This window comes from Syngnathus floridae, chromosome 19 (assembly GCF_059516105.1).
Source record: "Syngnathus floridae isolate MCC-2025c chromosome 19, RoL_Sflo_1.0, whole genome shotgun sequence".
In the NCBI taxonomy this organism is placed as follows: Eukaryota; Metazoa; Chordata; class Actinopteri; order Syngnathiformes; family Syngnathidae; genus Syngnathus; species Syngnathus floridae.
The window spans coordinates 1,822,549-1,839,727 of NC_142431.1; the positions used below are offsets into that span (position 1 = coordinate 1,822,549).

A 17,179-nucleotide genomic window follows, 5' to 3' on the forward strand; every position below is an offset into this window, starting at 1 on the left:
GTTTAAAATTCGCGTTTGGTTTTCAAATGATAGATTTTAGCAGCTAGGAGCGTGCAGTGGCATCCTGCTGTGATTAACTGGTATAGTTAAGAAAAGTTTGCTCGCTATCAGAAAAGTTATTGATTTATTTTTATTTTGAAACTATAAACTCCCAGTACACTTGAACACACCTGATGAAGGTTTTCAAGGCCAGGTGGTCGTCATGGACAAGTTGAGGCAAGCAGGCGTTTTTCTTTTTTTGAAAGAATAAAACAGTCATCGCGCAGACACACGGAAGAAGGTAAAACACAAAAAGACATCTTTATAAGTTAATTATTGAACTAAAAGGGCCACTACGACTTTGAAAGCTCGAGTTGTGTTCCGTACGCAGTTGGCGGGCGTACCAGACTTCTGTCAAAAAACCGCGTAGTTTCGGTCGTATTATTTTTAAAACGCTTAAAAGTTCGAAAATGTAACACAAACGTTAATATGATAGAAATTGTATCAATTCGGCAACTAGTTTGACCACCCTAACACGACAGAATGTTGTCAAATAGGACTTCATCGCAAGGTAAACGAATGGGGCGTTGAGTTTTTATATAAACAGAAATCATAAAAGTATTTATATTCCGTGTCTGATAGAGGATTAAACAGTTAAACCGAATAAAGTGTATAAAATTATGTCGCAAGAACCATTTGTGGAACAAGAATTAGAAAGTCGTTTATTGTAGTAAGCCTTACGTCCCACAAGAGGGCGGCATTGCATCGGTAAGAAAAAATGGACGTAAAATTACAGCACTAAATCTTTATTTATCTGCCTTTTTTTATGAAAATGACACAAAATTATCACGTCACAATTATAGAAACATGACATCTACATATAAATGATATAGAAATAAAATAACAGATGTTATTAAAAACATGACAATTGTGGAAAATGGTATAGAAGCATAATAAGTCTCCTTTAAAACAAAAAAACAAGTAGAGCTGGTTTCTTTAACGCCACTTTGACTTTTAAAATCCTGAAATGTTTTCACAATGTATGCCAATGAGTCCTGTGTGACTGGCTTCTCCTCTAATTAACACAGGAAATGACATTCCTACATTACATTGAAAAGGTCACATCAACAATTTAGCTGTTTTTTTCCCCCCTCGGGAGGATTTGTTGTCGCAAACACTGACTTTTCCTCCTCAGCACATTTCACCGTCTGTTTTTTTCTTCATGTTGTCCCATGTCGGCCAATTTTGCTAGCACACCTGAGGCTAACTTAACCCTTCCTCAAGTGAGGACACCGAAAAATATCTATTAGCATGTTCAATATTTGCTTGTCCTATACTTTTTTTAGTCATATAAACTGAAAATAGTTTATTAACATAATCCTGAATAATCAAAATTGTCTCTGGGACCGGTCCAGTGCAGGAAAGGACTTAATGGGACCTTTCCACTCATGTGTAACATAGTCAAAATCAATCGGGCTCCTCGTTGGAGCAAGAGTGCTGACACGGAGCATGGATGGAGTCCTATCGTTATTTCTTGCTGACCTCTCACCTCAGCTTCCTCAAATTGCTTGAGTCGGGTCGCCTTGAAACTCAATCGCCGTCTTACTGTGACGCACGATGATAATAATACCCGGGAAAATGTCATGAATGTTTAAAATGATGACTGATTATGCCGAAGTCAACTGAGGATTGTCATGATGTTTTCTGTCTTGTAGGTTTTTTTTGTGGATCATCGTGGCGATGGAAGCATCCAAGCGGGTGTCGTTGTGGTCGGTGAAGGATGTGCTGGAGTGGATTGAAAAGTGCTATCCCAGCTTAGTGGGCGTGCTCCAGAAGGCCGTGATGAAACATGCCATCTCAGGTATATATTGCAGCAAAAACAGATTTTTTTTTTAATTTAATGGTAAATCATGTTAGGTCGTGCACTGCTGAGGCTGCGGGAACACCACCTGCAACTCCTCGGAGTGGAATCGGAGGCGCAACAGCAGGAGATGTTGCAGGACCTTCTTCTCCTCAGAGTGCAGGAGGAGCTGGGAGAACTGGACGACATCTGCTCAGGTAAGCTAAAATGCTGAAAAGGTTTTGCAACAAATCTGGTTTTTATTTTCTGTTTTCCTTTGCAGAATGTTTCCCGGCATAACAGGCGTTCATTTTTAATTCTGCTTCCGACTCATTCTATCCATCATCCATCCATCCACCGACTGACGAGGTGGGGGTGATCTTAGAAGACGAATCGATGACGAGGGGGAAAAGTCATTTCCTGTACGAAACGTGAGCCCGGTAGATGTTATCAAAATTCTTTGTATCGTTCTTCCTTTGTTGTGCGGTAAAAACATTTACATCAAAATCGTCACTGTTTTTTCTTATAAAGTATGAATCATCATTTTTTTTAAATAACAGAACTTGACATGGGATAAAAAAAAAAAAGTTATCTCTTCCTTTCTTTCATTTTGACACCTTATATCATTTTACATCCAAGGCGTCACACTGCAAGTATTAAATGTGCAGGGAGGAGGAGGAGGAGGTGGTGGCACAAACGGATGAATCAGAGGACAGACGAGAAGCGTGCCAGTGCAGATGCCGATCGATCAGTGTTCACACCTCGTCAATCATCCGTCAATTAGCGCTAATTAGACAAGCTAACCGCATTATTAGTTCATTCATAGATCATATCACAAATTTTTATTGAATTTCTAAATATGACCTCATGGACTTAAAAAGTTTCTCCATGCAGAATTATAAATTTTTTTGTGATGTAACCACGCTGAAGAAGAAGAAGAAGCGAGGAAGGCAATTAAGACTCAATTTGATCTCCATTTGGACTTTCTAGGCCAGAAGCGATGACGCTCATTTGTATCAAAGATTCATTTCTTGCTCGGACGTACCGAGCGCTCGCAGATTTATTGCGCCGCCGCCGGTTCGATCAATAATAACAGCCCCCCCCTCCTCCCCCCTCCCCCCTCATTGGAATTCCAATAGCACCGTGAATTACAAGAACGCTAGCGTATGACGGGAACGCATTTTTAGTCGGAGCTTCTTCGCTGAGCTCTCGCTAGAAATGATCTGGCAAGAAGTGATCACGTCATGTGACAACAAACTCCAATATGCTTCACGTCAGCATATTTTTTCATTTCTGGCAAGTACATGTCCTGCACAAAACAACAATCTGCCATATTCTTCACATTCTAAGTGCTCAGGGAGGTTTGGAAGTATTGGCTTGTAACACACACACACACACACACTCAAGGTGCCAAATACACTTATCTAAATAAAAATGAAGCAAGTCAGGTGTGAGTTTGGGTGTCACGTTGATGGCTTTGATGACGTGTGAGGTGTCGAGCTTGGGACCGTCGTGCGGCGCTCTCACCGTGCTAATCCCCCCCCCCTCCCCTCCTCGCAAATGCATGAAGCGTCATTCACGTGGATAAATATGGCATGAATATTTCAGCGTGGTTAGTCGGCCAAGCGCAGCTGAGGCTATAAATCAAAATGTGCGTGCGTGCGTGCCCACGCGCGCTCCCGCGCTATTAAAACATTAACGCTGACGGGACGACAGGCGGCGGTGCACAGGAGGGACTTTTGGATAATTGAAATGCCAAAAAAGCCTCCAGACTCTTCTGCTCCTTCAACCCTTCTTCCTCCACGTCATCATTCTTGTCTTTTTATTTTCTGCAAAAATGCCTTGAGCAATAATAAAAAAAAAAAAAAAAAAAACTGCAGCGTTATCCGGCAAGCAATAGTTGTAGCCTCCATGTAACCACAATCTTCCATATTCTTCAGGTGACAACAATCTGCCATAACTTCCAAATCTTCACATGAAAAATGTACAGAGAGATTGAGATGACATCTACAGCAACATTAACAAGAAGCTGCAGAGATTTTTGGCAAGTACTGGCTATATCTTCTTATTTTACTCTTATTTAAAATAAGTTGAAAGGATTTTTAGGACAACTCAAATTGAATTTGTATCTTTGTCCATGCAAAATGGATTGTGTCCCTAATGAAGTGGCACAACACAGACACTGATGAAGCCTTGAAAAAGGTTGCCACAAGAGGGCGACATTTAACTGGCAGTCTATTTAACTCACATTTTAAGCGTAAACTGGGAGCAGTCCAAAGTTCAATCAGAGCTTAATGGATGACCCCATAAACAGAAGGTGATGAAAAATTCTTTCAGGAAAAAGTCTCGTGCAGCAGATTCTAGAAAATGTCTCATTCTTGTACATAAAACAAATTGTTTTGTTATTAACATTAAGATTGTTCATTTGATCATCAGAGAAGTTAAGCCACGTTAACCTACCCATAAATTCACACATTTCTTAACGGACTTTGCCGCGCAGGGCTGTGGTGTATTTATATATATATAAATTAAAAAAAAAAAAAAAGTTCCTCACTGAACGGTGCAGCTTCACGAGCGTCGCACCTCCTTGCTCACGTGCTTGGTGCTTGGGGGGTGGGTGGTTGTTCTTGGTTGCTGCTCTGATCCAAAAGAAGACTCGCATTCAGGCGCGCATGTGCGCGCGCGTCTACATTCCTCGAGGCAATCCGCTCCGCCTGTCAATCAAGGCAGGACCGTGAAGTGGATGCGGTAACTGGATTCTCCGGATTCCGATGAGGATGAGGACTCGGTTCCCTCTAAAAGTGACAAATTAGAATTTTGTTTGCTCTGGGATGGACGCGTGTGGACGGATGCGGGATGAGGAGGCGGTGACGGTGCCGGCGGCGCGGACGCGCGTCCCGTTTTGTTTCGTCTTCCACGGATGAGTAAGAAGCAAAAAGTTTGCCAGCCGGATGGAGGAGCGACGGCGTGTCGTCGTGGTGGTCGTGGTGGCGGCGACAGCGTCGGCGTTGCTCCGCGGACTACGACGCTGCGTGCGTGTGTGAACTTGCGCGTGCACGTTAATTGCTGCTTCGTTAGCTGCGCGCGTGCGCGCACGGGAGCGGAGGAATGCACGCGCCGGCTGCGGGGTCGACAGCAGCAGCATCCAACCTTGCCGGGACTACAGGTGTTCCCTAGTACAGGTAGGCACTAAAAAAAAAAATGTCCTCTTCTGTGACGTCATTGACGCTAAAACTTTTGTTAGAATGTTTAACTTGACACGCTATGGATATTTATTAAGAATAAAAAGTATGCTAAACTAATTGAGAGTTCTGAATATCCATTTTTGGTACAATAAATTAAAGGAAAAAAATGTGGCTTTTATGCCCACAGCATTATTTCAGTTAGTTAATGCAATTGAATTTTCGCCCTTGTTTCTAATATTTTGACCCAGCACATTAGAAATTGTAATTTAAAAAAAAAAAAAATACATATTTGTAATTGGTTCACTGTATTAATTTGACATTTTCCAATCATCTTTAGTGACTCCACATCCCAGAATGCCATGGTGTGGCTAAGGCGACATCCTAGTGAGTCCACCTGACCTGCGCCTACCTGCCCGACTCCTCCGTCCCCTTTCCATCCTCCTCCTCCTGATCCCACCCTCCACCCCACCGCCTCACAGCACACATGCAGGCCAAGAAGCGGTACCTGCTCGTGTCTGTGGGGGTCGCTCTTCTCTTCCTGGTCTACATGTGGGCTCTGCAAATCGGCGACTTTGAGCAGCAACAGCAGCGGCACCACCGCCGCCACCAATTGCCCCAGTACCCCGACTACTACCAGCACCAGTCGTACAGCCTGAGCCGGGAAGCGGACCGGGCCCGGCCCAGAGCGCCACTGCCTCGTAGGGGCCTGTCCAAACAGCCAGCACACTGGACCGAGTTGAACCAGTTGCTGGCGCCCTACCTTGAGGGAGGAGAGCAGGAGGTACAGTAAAGGTTCCAACTGGAAGGTGTAGTCAACTCATGGTGTTGAGAATTTTTCACAAATATTCCAGACCTTGTCAAATGCATCCTTGAAGCCATTTCTCCATGTACTTTTCAGGAGGACGGTCCCCAGGTGCACCACCAGCACAGCTCGCCAAGAGAGCGGCGCTCGGTGCGTGACAACCTCTACAAGAACAAACGCTGCCGCATGGAAACCTGCTTCGACTTTGCCCGCTGCCAGCCGCACTTTGGCGTCTACGTTTACCCGCCGCAAAGAGGCGATGAGATTTCCCCCACCTACCGTAAGATCCTCTCCTCCATCCAGGAGTCTCGCTTCCACACGGATGACCCCGTGAAGGCCTGCCTGTTCGTCCTGGCTGTGGACACCCTGGACAGGGACCGTCTGTCGCCCCAGTTTGTCCAAAACGCCAGGACGCGGATTCAGAGTTTGCCCACGTGGAACGACGGCAGGAACCACTTGATTTTTAACCTCTACTCCGGCACCTGGCCGGACTACACGGAGGATCTGGGCTTTGAGGTGGGCCAGGCCATGTTGGCCAAGGCCAGCGCCAACGTGGCCAACTTTCGACCCGACTTTGATATCTCCATCCCCTTGTTCTCAAAAGACCACCCACTTAAAGCAGGGGGCACGGGCGGCGCCGACGGCGCCTCGGCCCGAGACTCGCCGACCTCCTCCTCGTCCTCCAGGCGCTACCTGCTGGTCTTCAAAGGCAAGCGCTATCTAACAGGGATCGGATCGGAGACCAGAAACGCTTTGTATCACATCCACAACGCCGACGACATTGTCCTGCTGACCACCTGCAAGCACGGCAAGGACTGGGAGAAGCACAAAGACTCCCGCTGCGATCACGACAACCGAGAATACGCAAAGTAAGTCCACTTTTGTCTCTCTCGTAGTAAATTATACCCAAAAAAATACCGTTTTCATGCCAGTGATTATAAAGAACTACAAAGCCTCCCAAAAAATGAAAATTCAACACAAAAAGCGCATTTGTGGTTTTAATGGCAGAAAAATAAATGACTTAATTCTCTGTCGCGGTTCATAAAATCACTTTTACAGAAAATAAAAGAGCAACGTGAACTGTGAGAAGCTGCTAATCAATAGCAAGCGCGAATGAACACGGCGCTTAAGAGGCTCCTTCACTAAAAGTAATTAGCACATTCTCTCTCGCGGCCTGATAGCTTTTTATTATGAAAGTGGGTCCCAATTTCACACTCGGCGGGTTTACTTTTTGGTGTTGTTGCTCTCTATTATTTATGTAGCACTTAGGAATCAAAGAAACATTCAAGTCAGCCCTTTATGGGAATTAAGTTTGCTGTCATTTTTAAGAACTTGCCACTCGCCAATATGATCTACTTAATGAAAATCAGATTTTTATTTCTGAGATATGACTCTCTTGTAAGTGACACTTGGCAATGAAAAGCTAGGCTACGCCGATATGTACATGGGTGTATTTGGCGGCCGCAGCTTTCAAGATGTATGATGGAGAGGCAGGGGGAAAGTGGCAAAAGGTAATAAAAGCAAATGTCAACGGCAGTCATGTGGTCGGCGCGACGGTGCGGCCGTTTCCCTCCACCTTCATTGGTGCTCCTCCCTTCCTCGCTTTTCTTCCCTCGTCTGCCGTCGTGCTCGCCTACCAAGCCGAGGCAAAGCGTGGAAAAAGCTTTCGCTGCCGTCTAAGTGCATCTTTGGATGTGAGCGCCAATGAAGAGCACCACTCGGGATAATAACACAGTGCCACATTCCCGCCGGAGAGAGCGAAGATGAGACACTTTTTTTTTTTAAACACGTTTGAGGCGCGTGACAATTCCGCCAGCGTAGTGAAACATGCAATTCGTGGGCAGGGAAGTTTGAAGCAGTAAAGTCACGACTGAATCGTGGTGGCGGCGGTGTGCTCCAGGGCTCTGTTTGTGGACCCTGTTCGTTTCAGTGCGTGTGGTTTCATAGTTTTTGGGTCATTTGGATGTTTGAAATCAATAAATAATGATGAACACATCAAAAAATAATCGCCAAGCAATTGAGGAATGAATCCAATATAAATAAATCCCAACGAACAGCGTTTCCTTCCATTTACTCGCTTATTTTGACCGTTTCTAACTTCAGCCGGCGGACTTGTCAGGGTGGCGGTAGAAGTCGTCAATACGCCAAAGGCTTCCGGCCAAGGCCTGCCGGGTGAGTAAAAACAGCCCCATCGATCCGGCGTCACAGCGGCCAATCAGCAGATGAATGGAGGTTAATGCTCCCCTCTTGGCACGTGAAAGCCAAACATAGATCGCTATTCATTCTCCGCCACCCTTTGCTAGTCTTGGCGTGGAGTACTGAGAGGAGGCGGGAAGGAAAAAAAAAAAAACAATGGGCCGTTGCGGTTTCATTCACTAAGGAGTGAACACAGAAAAAATTATCACGAAGAAATCCTTTTAAATCTGGAATTACAGAGTTGAAAACCACTTATTAATTCCGTCGGGGAGAACAAACTCGCACGTTTTGGCCGTTTTTCTCAAGTGTGTCGGGCCTTCGCAGTCAATTCTCCGCTACCTGCCGCGCCCGAAAATTCCACTCCATCACAGCCGTCTCGCTTCCGTCCATCCGTCATATCTGCCCTCATCTCTTTTGTCATCTACCATCTTCTTCCCGCTTCCGCCGCGCTCTCGCTCTTTGGGCCAGCCACTTGAGCTGAAGTAAAGGTGCGTCGCCATCCATTTTCGCCGAGGGAGTCGGAATTACAGAGGTGGGAAGCGAGAGGGAAGGCGGACAGATGGATCACAGCAGGAGGGAGGGAAGGAGAAGAAAGTCTTGTTTGTTCTGGAAACTTTGTCATAGACCAACAATATGAAATTGGGCAAACTTTACACAAGCAGATAAATATGGAACCGAAATTGACCTCTTTATAAAAAATGGCGGACTTTTTAAGACAAAAAAAATAGAGAATTTTTGTGATTTCATTTTGAAATTTGTCATAATAGAAAATCAAAAGTCTGTAGCTCCACTTTGGTCAAAGGTAAAGCCTTTTTTTTTTTCCCCTCCACTTTTGGAAGTAAAATGCTGGGTAGTGTTAACCTCATGCGGCTGTGTAAAAGCGCTCCAGCAGGGATTTACAGCTCATTGGCTCTCATTATGAAAATGTGATATTGCGCTGGAAAGCCTCCGGCTGTTCTGCGGCGGATTAGAGAGGTGGCGGCGAGCACAGCTGGCAGACACAGCCAAGCAACCAACTAACCAAGCAACCAACCAATTGTTTTATCTTTATCTGCGCTCGAAATAATTTGTACTTCTTTCCACGTGGTTTCCCCCTACGATGGCTTCGTGTTGTTTTTAATCAACGTCAACGAGCCCAAAGCAACATCAGTGGAAATGTTAGCCCGAATGGCGCCAAACTAATCACAATTTGTTTTGCTTAATTCACTTTTTAAGTTGGGCAGTCGCTCCCCGGGTTGCCTTCCAATGTCTGATTTTTTTGCTTCTGGATGCTTTGCTTTATGTCTCGGAGCACAGATGGTGCACTTGTGCAGTTTCATTTAACCCCAAATTCCTAAAAAATTGAATTCACAGGAGATACATTAAATACATCATTGTAAAAATAAAGTCACGCTATTATAAACTGTTGTAAGAAACTTTGTCGTAGCGCACATCGTTTTATAGATTACCATAACATCATAGTCATATAAAACCCGCCGTCTTAATATTCAGTCGTAATTCATCCGGTAGTAATTGAAACCGGTTTTTTTTTATATATATATTTTTAATCACATTGGATCAGAACCAATCGTACCTGCGAATTGGCACCGACGCCACTTGCGGTGTTAGCACATCTAATATGTGTCAGCACTGCAGAGTGTTCATATTAATGGTGCCATATGTGCTTTTTGCTGACTGAGGCCCCCCCCCACACACAATATATAAAACTTGTCAAGCCTAAACGTCAACATAAAGCTGACCGTAAAGTCAAACAACAGACGCGGATCACGTGTTTCTACCGCACGTTCCGGCGAGCGCTGGCGAGGCCCGTCCAGATGGTGCCGACTGTAAGCCGCGGAGCTGCTGCCATCCAGCTAGAGCGAGCGAGGGGGGAGAGAAAAAAAAAAAAAAAAAAAGATCATCTGTGTGCTTGTTTTGTCCTTTTCAAATCCAACTACAAAGGACAGCTAACAATCCCATTCAGATTTGTGCCATGCATAATTCACACTAATGAATACAGTCGTGGCGACAATGACTTTCTAAAGATCCCGAGACTTGCCTCGTCTTTCTCTTGGGGTCCTTTTGTGGATCTCTGCTCCACGATAGACCGCCTAAAACAAACAATATGACATTTTTTGTTAGCCGAGACTCCATTTATAGTGTCAAGAGGGGAAAAAATAAATAAATGAAAAGATGGAGCCGGGCAGAGAAGTCATTGAAGTCCACTTCAACACAATGTATATCCGCCATTTAATGTCCACTTTTTTGTGTGTGCGTGTTGGCAATGTCCATTTTCTCGTCTCACATCAAATCGTCTCCTCACTTTAGCCGAAGTAAACAACCGCACGCCGACACCATCGTTCTTAACGAGACTCCCCCGACGGTCGTTACCGTTGGAGAGCCTTTTAAAGCGGACATATTACGGAAGATTGACTTTTTAATTGCTTGTATACAAATAGTTGTGGCTCGGGAGTGCCTGCCCACCCATCAAGTGTGAAATTAAACAACTAAGTAAATCTGTTACACGGACGTTTTTTTGTGAGGGTGATGTGTCGATCCGCCACATGCACCCAAGAGACCAAAGTTTTGCATCCTTTATTGAAACAAGGCACACATTTTGCTTTTTGGAAAATCTTTTTACAGCATAAGCTAACATTTCCTGTTTTTTTAAATCACTTCGACTTTTGGGATAATTTCGACTGCATTTCCGCCAAGTCACTCGTCCACTTAGCGTCTTTGTTTACCTGTTGACATCGCATCCTCCCTCTTGTCCCGATCGTATCTTCTTTCTAAAATCCGTGCTTTTACGGGATTGACGTTTTAAAAGCAACTTCAGGCTGTTTTGCATATATTCATTTTCACCGCCGGGTTTCTATTTCCTGCTTGATTTGTGCGCAGCGGCCTAATGGACTTGGCTGCCGTGTGTGTGTGTGCGTGAGTTTGTAAGTCTATATGTTGCTGATTTAGACGTGCCTCCGGTAGCTAATACGCCGGCTAATGGCCGAGATAATGATTGGTGCAAATGGGGCTGCCAAACATTGGCTTTTGGCGACTCAAACTACGCCGCATTGATCATTCAACATGATCGGAATGGACGGATTGAATGGACTCTTGTAAGAACTCGCCTGTTTTGCATGAATCCATTTACAGACAAAGAAGATGGTAGAAGAGCAAAGGCTAATCCTGGATGATTTTTCCTCTTATTTCTAGTCATTTTTTAATTTTATATATATACGAGAAGAGCCAATCTTAGAGCGGTTGATTAACAGTATTTGTGTAACTTTTCTTTAATTTAATCATCATGCCAGTGTTATACTGCCTCCTGGTGGCCAAGACATGAACCTCAGAAAGTGCCACAATGAATTAATCATGATGTACAATCTGTTTAATACATTACATCTATTCGATTACTTTGTCATTATGTGTTTTATAATGTACAATATATTTTCCTTAGCCTAGTTTCTTTTTAAAATATATTTTCCTTTATTTAAAAATAACATATAACATTATGCGACTGTCACAGTTGGCAATCGATATTTATCGAATAGCCTAGTTCCTTTTTGAAACCCTCGTCTTATTTTGGTGAGATAAATAGAAGGAGGGAAAATAGATTGAGCCAAATGAGCGTCTATCGACAAGCGTTCGATCCCGGCTGATAAACCGTCCCCTTTAAAGATGGCTGACGGCACTCGAATGAGAGCCCTGATCATTCCTTTCGCCGCCCATTTTCCACCCAGAAAGTTTTTTGACTCAACACTGCGGTGAGCTTATGACAAATTGCAATTTTGCATTTAAAAATTTCATTTGAATGTTTTATATCTGTAAAAACACGGCGGGAAAGAAGCAAAGGCTGGAAGGCTGACAAAACCTCCATTACCGATAATATCTCTTCATTGGGCTCTTTATCCTCTTCTGCTACTTCACAGCAAATGGATGTGGGACTTAAAAAAAAAAGAGAGAGAGAGGCTCTTGTACCTTGTCATTTTCAGGACACCGCCGTAATGAGAGCGAACAAAGGAACATGACACGGAGCGAGAGCGAGACAGGCTCGTCATGAATATTACACAGATAGCGCTGGAGGTGACACAGCTGGGATCAACAAAGTGCTAAGCGCTGTTGCCGTCAGGCAGCGCCGCTGGAAAATAGCCCAATAAATCGGAACGGTGACTCGCGGGTATCACTACGCCAACATCTATTCCGATGTCCAATATTCCGATATTTTACTTCCTGATGTGGAGCATCGCGTCGGGCCTTGTTGAGCTTAATGAAAACCTTCCTGAGGGACTGGAACGTAATTGGCCAATGTTGATTTTGTTGTTATCCGGAGTACGTCAAACGGTGTCATTTGGTTAAGCTTTATTTCATATTATTTCTTCCACTAAGGATTGAAGAAGAAAAAAAAATTGCGTGCCATCCCTCCATTAAAAGATCATGTGCTTTGACAGTCCCGCCGTCCCACCACATCCGAGGCCCGAGTCGGATGAGCAACCGTAACTGACAGCGGAATGGCCGAGGAACGGCCCCGGCGAGTCCCGGGACGCCCTGGAAAAAGCACTCGCACGCTCTTTTATTTACGCCGGGCGTATTATTAAGCAGCCTTCATGTCGAGTTAGCGTACGGCGCAGTCTGCTGCTCCGCTTTCATCCGACGTGGAAGTAGATGTGAATTTTTTAGACGTTGATTTTCTTGCACCTATCTGTTCTTTTTTTTTTTTTTGCTTGAGTTTGAAGTCATGGTGCTTTCTAAATAAGGCCTTAAAACAAGTTAGGATTAGCATCCCGAGCTAGCTAAGATAGTTAGTCCATGTTGTGATTTATTTGGTTTGAAACACGAATCACACTTTAAAGACCTAATAAAAAAAAATCTAGGCCTCGATGGAAAGCGAAACTCGAACCTCGTCTCAAACCCGGACACATGATTTAGGCCTCCCGCCACACCATCGTTGCCATTTTTCCAGCGCTGACGTTTCGAGCCCGACCCGCATTCCGACAGACAGTAAAGAAGCCGCTGCTGACAAGTGATCCCCCCCGCCCCTACCCTGACACGATAAAAACGCTTAGGGGGCGAACAAGTTTATCTGGATGTTTTGCCCTTCGGATGCGCTGGCCGTCAAAAATGTCAGCTCGGCGCAGATTTGGATGACAGACGTGACAAACGGGGCAGGCCTCCGGTCAGGATGTTACACTTGCAACAGGAAAATGTCGACTTTGATTTTTCTTAAATGTCTTCTTTTGTATATATTTACTGTCAGGGTTTTTTACGATTATTTTAATCAGATACAATGGCTTGAAACCCAATTTTGAAACTCCAAATTTAGTTTGAAAGCCCAACCATGACCGGCGCTCACAGGATGAGAACATTCCTGCCCTCCTTGCGATGCTTGTTAAGGGCACCTGAAGACAAGATGTCGGCCCAACGTTTGTAATTGCCCGCCAAACTGTCAGACGGGCCTGGCAGCATCTGCCCGTTTACTTCTTTATTGTTTCCTTCTTCTTTCAGAAGCCTGAAGGACACAAACGTTGAACTCGTGTCGGTCGGTCACGCCGATTAAATGCCCAATTTTTAGAGCGCAATAGGGTGGGTCAAAGTTGATGCGCTTGTATATGTCGGCTCCGGTTTCCAGTTCTACTTTCTTTGACTTGTGTGTGCATTTTTGTACGTGGTGTGCGGGATTAAGCGAGATGAGCAGAGGGGGGTCCAGATGACGGGATTATTCTCACATGCTGTCCAAACAATTGTTCCCCTTCTGCTGAAAATCTGAAAACCGCTTGGCCTGGCAGCTAACAGCGCAGGGATCTGTTTGTGTGTGTGTGTGTGAGTGTCTGTGCTGTATTCCGAACATCCTAATTAATTTTTGCTTCCTACGCTTTCTGTGAATAATAATAACAAGGCGCCCATGTTGCCGCTAAGTGCGGTCTTGTTCGGTGCTTGAGTCCAGGTAGTAAAATGGCGAGACTGCTTGTAATTGATGGCGACGGAGTCAAGTTCATTAGGCCTGCGTGTGGGCCGCGGCTTGGGGGAGGGAGGGGGGGGTGCGAAGGAATACATTTCATTTCACAGCTCATTAACCTAATGGTAGCTCCCACTCTGCTCCCGGCCGCCTCCTCGGCTGATGATTTAATTTCTGAGGCGTGAAAGTCCACGTCGGCGACTCGGTTAACAGCGCTCCAATCCGACGCCAGACGGGGGGGGGGGGGGGGGGGGGGAAGGTAGCGCCGCCGCCGCCGCCGCCGCCGCCGCCGCCCACTCATCCATTATTTTACCGATGTCATTAGTGTAAAACTTGCAACGAGGAGTTGACTTGTTGGGAATGCGGAATTGATGAAGTCTGACTGATACGCCACTCAACATTTTGAAGACATTCTTCGCCTAAATCTGAATTTCCATAATTAAAATTGCGCCTGTTACGCTCACGCGACTGCTTGCTTTGTCATTTTAAATGTGGCTGGAGCCCAATGACATTAGGAGAATTTTATCCATCTGCCGGGGAGACGCATTAACCTTAAACTGATATTTAAATGTCACCGTGTGTGTATGTGTGTGCGGTCCAAGCATAATACGGCCAACGTAATTAGATGTGGTTCTAGCCTTTCCAGCGGCACACATCCGATTATGCGCACACGACTAATTTGCGGGGGTCAGTGTTTCCAACAATTAAGCCCAATTACCAAACAGCGCTACCTCCACCTTGGCACTTATCCGTTTGTGCTCCACCTCCACCGTCGTCGGCGACACTTCCCAATTCTTTGACAGTTGGTGACAAGTTTGCACCGCTTTACCTGAGCTGCGCCCAGATGGCGTGCTTGTGTCCATTTCCCCTGAAATGCATGCTCAGCAAGTTGGCGGTCTTCTGGCGGGCACCCAGAGCTTTGACAAATGGGATGTGACCCACAGGTGGGGCGTATTAACCGAGCTTCCGCCGGGACCTCCGGCGAACGTGTGCGTCTGGGAACCGTTCCCAAGCACCGTGCGGAATTTGACTCGATTTAGCCGGAAATGATTATTTAGGATCTCTTTGAATCGCCGTGTCAGCTTTCTAGGCCCAGATTGTGCCCTCGGAATACGAGTAACTTAAGTTACGAGTTGAAAACCAGAAGAACAACCTGAGGTTGATTGATAGCTTGATGGACGGATGGCTAGATTGATGATGTTCAAATAGACACGCTGAAGGTTACACATGGCCACAGGTTAACTTGACTTCATCTTTCTATTTGCTCGCCATTTCATGTCTTCGGGGGGTTTTGCCTCACTTGCCCCCGCCCGCGTCCCCCCCCCACCGCCACCACTGCCATCTTCACCGGCGGCGTCCGCTAACGTCTGATTGGACAAATCAGACGAACAGATGCGCTGCCGTTCCCCTTACTCACTGTCACCGTCCTGTTTATTTCCATTTTGGCATTGACAGCATGCCCTCTGTCGTTATGTGTTGATTGATGATGCTACAACCCCCCCCCCCCCCCCCCCCCACCAACCCCCCCTCTTTTCCTCCCAGCATGCTTTGCCCTCCCAGGTGACTGCATCCCATGTGACTGCACATTGCTTCGGGACATTAGTCGTTGAGGCTGAAGAATTTAGAAAATTTCAATTTTTTTCTTTTTAAACAATCTGAATTAAACTAAAAATAAATCAAAAGTTACTCAGTTGAAAGTTAAATCAGCCATGGGAACCATCTCTTTCCTATCAGGGTCCATTTGTTTGATTCCTAAGCTCTCCGAGGGTCAATTAAGTATCTAAGAATGCTCTTTAAAATATTTGAGCCGCTTCAAAACTTTGAGGGCGTTTTTTTTTTTTTTTAGAGGAAGGTGACTCATCAATTTCCCTCCTAAATCTTCATTTCTCATCTTCTGAGGCCGGCGGAGCGATGTAATGTGATCATCATCTCAATCAGCGGGGAGCAAAAATAAATGAAATGGGCTTTATGAATTGAATATGAGCGGGAGGACTGGCGCTGGGTCAATTATCTGCCGCCGCGCTCCGATTAACAGAAATAATCACTGCAAAGAGCAGGGAAATGGCCAAAGACGAAGGTGCGGGTAAAACCAAATCTCTGAACTGCTATTGCTATCAAGACATTAACACTCAATTATGTTTAATTATGATATGATTATTTTTGTAATCAATCGGCCGAATCAGAATTATAAGTGAGTAATTAAAAAAATTGTATCACACTAGTAAATATTGGAGCGCTCTTGTCATGGAGCCTGAAACGGATTAATAGGATTACCATTCATTTCAATGAGCAATGATGATTTGAGATACAAATATTTCAAGTTAGCGACTTGCTTTCAAGTATCGCAAGTCACCTCTAACTTCCTGCGTGCTTGTTCAGTCTCCTACTTTTATCTTCTACACCACTTGCGTTTTTTCTTTGCTCAGACAGCGCTAGCCGAGTGTCTGCGTGATGGATCGTCGCTATATTCTCTGCCCTGTGTCTCCTCCAGGCGCCGCACCTTGGAATATAATTGAAAACGCCCGTTGCTTTTCCCAATTTTTTTTCCTTCCCTTCACTTCCCTCGCAACACCAATTTCTCGTTGTCGTAGCGCGGCCTGCTCGATCCACATGACGTGACTCCAGTCAGACTTAAGTCGCATATTTTAGGTCTTGCTCGAAACAAAAAAGGGGCTCGGGAATCGAGTTTGTCCGCCAGACGTCCCGGAGCGAGAGGGGAGTGCTCGTCATCTGTCTTCATTCATCTCCAAGTCGCTCGCATTAGCGCTCAATTATCTCGCCGCCGTTTGTCTCCATCGGTCTGGAGAGGATCCTCAAGTGGCGGAAGGGGGCTGAGTGATGGATGCGAAATAAAAGCAGACACGGAGAAGTAGGCAGAAATCAAGGGACAATTGCTTAATGTGAGTTGAGTTTGATCCGGGACCATCTTTGTAACTCAAATTCCTTTTCCCCATTGAAATGAATGGAAATGACATCAGTCCGTTCCAGCCTTCCCTAAAAATCAATCAAGAAAAACATGGAGTGCCGCCATCTTGGCACATCTTTGTCATGTTTCCATCTAAAGTGGCGAGCAGCGTGCCGAGTTACCGTCTTGTCCGCTGTTTGACAGCGGCGGAAGGAGGAGACGACGAAGGGAAAGGCTCCGATCAGCAGATCCGATCGCTTTACACGGGCAGCTAGCGTAGATACTGCAGGTAGGCGACCTGCCGCAGTCTGCCGCCCGTCATCGTTTGGCATCGATTTCTTTC

General features: G+C 45.4%; 2 protein-coding genes across 2 annotated transcripts in view; both read left to right on the forward strand.

Moving 5' to 3' along the window:
- Positions 1–154: 154 nt before the first annotated feature.
- LOC148381508 (sterile alpha motif domain-containing protein 12-like) lies at positions 155–2,326 on the forward strand. The gene is made up of 4 exons (XM_088361003.1): positions 155–280; positions 1,695–1,840; positions 1,897–2,037; positions 2,103–2,326. Exons 2-4 carry the CDS (start codon positions 1,720–1,722, stop codon positions 2,117–2,119), a joined length of 279 nt encoding a protein of 92 aa, XP_088217129.1. The 5' UTR covers positions 155–280; positions 1,695–1,719; the 3' UTR covers positions 2,120–2,326.
- A 2,525-nt stretch (positions 2,327–4,851) lies between these two features.
- LOC148381509 (exostosin-1) overlaps positions 4,852–17,179 on the forward strand; it is a 29,408-nt gene continuing 17,080 nt past the window's right edge. The window contains exons 1-4 of the mRNA XM_088360993.1: positions 4,852–5,001; positions 5,342–5,388; positions 5,484–5,785; positions 5,903–6,675. Of these exons, the coding sequence (XP_088217119.1) occupies positions 5,364–5,388; positions 5,484–5,785; positions 5,903–6,675 (1,100 nt within the window). The 5' untranslated portion in view covers positions 4,852–5,001; positions 5,342–5,363. The remainder of the gene's footprint in view (positions 5,002–5,341; positions 5,389–5,483; positions 5,786–5,902; positions 6,676–17,179) is intronic.

Excerpts from the sequence above, each read along its gene's own strand:
- LOC148381508 (XM_088361003.1), top strand. The coding sequence starts at position 1,720 with ATGGAAGCATCCAAGCGGGTGTCGTTGTGGTCGGTGAAGGATGTGCTG. Across the intron at positions 1,841-1,896 it reads GATGAAACATGCCATCTCAG|GTCGTGCACTGCTGAGGCTG; the intron begins GTATATATTGCA and ends AAATCATGTTAG.